This window comes from Ammospiza nelsoni, chromosome 22 (genome assembly GCF_027579445.1).
Source record: "Ammospiza nelsoni isolate bAmmNel1 chromosome 22, bAmmNel1.pri, whole genome shotgun sequence".
Taxonomy (NCBI): domain Eukaryota; kingdom Metazoa; phylum Chordata; class Aves; order Passeriformes; family Passerellidae; genus Ammospiza; species Ammospiza nelsoni.
In genome coordinates, this window is record NC_080654.1 from 2,462,794 (window position 1) to 2,466,465 (window position 3,672).

The 3,672-nt window shown below is 47.2% G+C and overlaps 1 protein-coding gene across 1 annotated transcript; it reads right to left on the reverse strand.

Moving 5' to 3' along the window:
* Nucleotides 1-1,425: 1,425 nt before the first annotated feature.
* Nucleotides 1,426-3,449, reverse strand: HES5 (hes family bHLH transcription factor 5). The gene is made up of 3 exons (XM_059487559.1): nucleotides 3,342-3,449; nucleotides 2,815-2,998; nucleotides 1,426-2,497 (listed from the first exon to the last, which is right to left on the reverse strand). The coding sequence occupies exons 1-3, from the start codon at nucleotides 3,405-3,407 to the stop codon at nucleotides 2,232-2,234; spliced, it is 516 nt and encodes a 171-aa protein (XP_059343542.1). The 5' UTR covers nucleotides 3,408-3,449; the 3' UTR covers nucleotides 1,426-2,231.
* Nucleotides 3,450-3,672: the final 223 nt, after the last annotated feature.

The following is a 3,672-nucleotide window of genomic DNA, read 5'->3' on the forward strand; positions in this document are numbered from 1 at the left end:
CAACCCAAAAATATCTCTTGTGAATTATTTAGCAGCTCATCAGGAAGAATAAATCTGGAGCACTGGTAGAGACCTGTACCAAACCCCCACCTTGAAGAGCACTCAACCAGCCTGCGCAGAAATAGAACTGTTAGGAAAATTAATCCACAAACACCAGAGGTTTATGTCCAAAAAGGAGACAGAGGATTCCTTTTTGGCTTTATTTATTCAAATGCCCACCTTGAAGAGCACTCAACCAGCCTGTGAAAAATAAAACTGTTAGGAAAATTAATCCACAAACACCAGAGGATTATGTCCATAATGGAGACAGAGGGGTCATTTTTGGCTTTATTTGAATAAAGAGAGAGGCTCCTCTGTCTCCTTTTTGGACATAAACCTCTGGTGTTTGTGGATTAAGTTTCCTAAAGAAACCAAAATGATCCATGGCCCAAAATGAGGCAGAGCAGCACATCCCTGTTTGTTTTTTGGGGCATTTCTGTGTAGTTAACAGAGGATTTCACCACAAACCCAGCGAGGACTGGGCAGGCTCAGTGCTGGATGCAGTTTGATCTGTCAGCTGAGCAGATCTCAGGTTGCTTTTGACAAGATCAGGTATTGAGTGTTTGCTTTTGTTTGGGAGCAAACCCTGAGTTTCAAACCTTGAAATGCAGCTTTTCAAGGGCAGCTTTCCCAGGGAGTCTGAGGAAAGTTGAATTTTTGACCAAAATTTGTGTTTTGTGCTGTTCCTGTATCTCTGAAAGAAGGAGAAGGTACCCTATCATAAACCCAAACCAGTGAATTACTGTGTTTAGAAAATCCTTTTGTGAAATGATTATTTGTGCAGATTTATTTTGGAGAGAAGGTAAAATAAAAGGAAATAATTTAGGAGAGGAAATGCTTCCTCAGCCTCTCCTAATTATACTTTTAACCAGATGTGGGCTAATGTCACTTCAGTAAAGGGAGCCTAACAGAATTTGTGTCATAAAATTAAACCAGCAAAATTAGTTCACCCCATTGCAGGTTGCTTCAAAGATCCCCAAGCTGAGGCAGGTGCCAAGCCCTTTGGAAGTTATTGGGAAATTTGCACAGGCAGAAAGCACAAGGCTGATCTCTGCTTGGTGGAAAAATGAGTGGGGGAAATGAAGTTGGCTTTGGAATGAGTGATTTGTTGGAGGCTCAATAGGTCACTGTTAAATCTGAAAGGTTGCCACTTTTCAGCACCCCACTTCAATTTCACTTCCACTTTGATTTTTGATAATTTTTCCAGAGGTTGCTTCCTTACAGGATCTGAGATCCAGCTCTGCCAAAGGGATTTCCCAGGTGTAATTCATGTACATTATTCATGTACATTATTCATGTATTGGAGTGAAGGGCTCAGATCTGACACCTCCTGATGCTTCCCCACCCCAGCAGTGTCACCCCTTTTAATCATCCCAAAGCAAAGCATTAATGACTAAAACCATTTTTATTGTACTGTACAGCGAAGACATGCAGGTTGAACATCACACAGGATGAATACATCACAACTTTATAAAAGCTTTTTAAGCTCCTTAGCAGTGCTCAGTGAATGATTATAAAGTACTTATTGCCTCCCTCCCTTCCTCCCCCTTTTCCTTAAGGTATAGCAGAGGTATTTCCTTTACAAAAGGCACCAATTATCCCTCAAATGAGAGCAGCACAAAGCGAATTGTCCCCAGAGCTCTCTGTGATCATCACAACTCTCTGTAAGAAGGACACCAAAAACAGCAGAGGAGCTTCAGCAGAATCAGCCTTTCTTAATGACATCTTTCACTCAAAAGGGAAAGGCTCAATCCCCTCTTTATGATACAAAATACATTCTCCAAAGGGCTCCTTCTTGGAGGAAGGTCAATACATTATCAGGAGACAATGGAGCACTTGAACTGTGACCCAGGCAGTCAGCAGAAAGATTTCCACTGACAGCCCAGTGATGGAAACCAAAGGTCACCTGCTCTCTAAATCACCACAGAACTTGGTCCTGCCTTTGGCCAGGAGCCACCAATAAAAGCAACAAATTTGCTGCAAGATACACCCAAAATCCTTCACTATGAAGGGAAACCACCCAGCGACCCTCATTTCTGCTGACAGAAAAAAAAAACCCACAATAACCACCCCCTCCTCCCACCTTTGGAAAGCAACGTTTCCTACTTCGAAGAGGAACTAACAAACCACAGGTCCCTCTGGTTTTTTTTTTTTTTTTTGGAGCAAAAACGTGGGAATAAAGTTCAGCATCTCTACCAGGGTCTCCAGATGGTGGGAGCAGCAGGCAGGCTCTTCTGGGCAGGCTGTTTTCTGGGGGGCACACAGGGAGACAGGGGGGAGCCACGCAGAGCTGCAGGGTGGGAGGCATCTGCAGCCAGCTGGGCCTTGCAGAAGTGCTTGATCAGCTGTACCTGGGTCTCCTTCTTGGGCTCGTAGTAGGACAGAAAGTGCATGGCCTCCTTGAGGCACCGCAGGTAGCCGCTGTTAAAGTCCTGCTCTGGGCTCTTGTGCATGAAACCTGAGAGAGAAAGAAAAAAGCAAATGCTCCGGGTTAAAATCATGACCAAAAACATGACCAAATCATCACCAAAACATGGGGCACGACCCAACACCCTTCATCACCCAGTGACCCTGGCATCAGTGGCATTCCTGAGCCTGGCATGTGCTGGGCACAGCCACACTTTTGGGGGAAGGTGGGGAAGGGAGGGAAACCCTGCTGGAGCTCAAATCAACAATTTGTGCAGTGACTTTCATGTGCCTGGGGTGCTCCATCCCCTGCCTGGCTGGATCTGCTAGAGAGCAGCCCCAGGTGAGCAATACCTGCCCTGCTCTCACCTTTTTGGTCCTGCAGCTGGCTCTGCTGCTTCAGGTAGCTGACAGCCACTTCCAGGATGTCGGCTTTCTCCAGCTTGGAGTTGGGCTGGTGCCTCTGGAACTCCTTCTCCAGGAGCAGCTTCAGCTGCTCGATGCTGCTGTTAATGCGGTCCCGGCGCATCTTCTCCACCACCGGCTTCCTCAGCTGCAAAAAGCAAAGGGAGAGAGCCCTGTGATTAAAGGATCCTCTCCCTGACCCTCCCTTGGCTTCCTCAGCTGTGGGAGAGGGAGCAGATCTTCAGAGATTTGGTGAGATCTGACCCAGTTTCCCCTCTGATGCTCTGGTATCTTCAACGATGCGTGTTTTTGGCAGGAGAGCTGTGTGATGCTGCCTGCCCATTTCCCACTCGTTTTAATTTATTAAAATCTATACAATCCTCCTTATGTCTCTTTAACATATTTGCTCTCCCCCAGACCTCTTCTCCCACGTTATATTTATTTTCTACGAGCAGGCCAGCCCTTCCAATCCCCTCTGGGGCTCTACTTACTTTATTCTTTTCCTTTGGCAGCAGCTTCTCCTCCATGTGGATCATGAGAGCATTGCTGGGAGCCATTGCGAGCGCTCAGCCCTGGGCACAGACCCCAGGCAGCTGCTGTGTGCCGAGTGTGATGAGATGCTCTGGCAGCTCCCAAATCCCTCTATTTATACCCGGGGAGCCGGGGCAGATACGTGAGTGTGGGGATGGCCGGTGTTTCCCACAGCCCCGCAGCCAATCCAGCCCCGCACAGGGACAATAGGGGAAGCATCCATTAGTGCATGGTACATTGATTGCCAATGCCCCCGGGGAGAATAACCTTCTGCCCACGCCGCTGGTGGAG

What these genes read in the sequence shown, in the direction of transcription:
- HES5 (XM_059487559.1), bottom strand. Translation starts at nt 3,407, where the DNA reads ATGGCTCCCAGCAATGCTCTCATGATCCACATGGAGGAGAAGCTGCTG. An exon ending in TGCCAAAGGAAAAGAATAAA is followed by an intron (nt 2,999 to 3,341) that starts GTAAGTAGAGCC and finishes TGCTTTTTGCAG; the next exon opens with CTGAGGAAGCCGGTGGTGGA. An exon ending in CCAGCTGCAGGACCAAAAAG is followed by an intron (nt 2,498 to 2,814) that starts GTGAGAGCAGGG and finishes TTTCTCTCTCAG; the next exon opens with GTTTCATGCACAAGAGCCCA.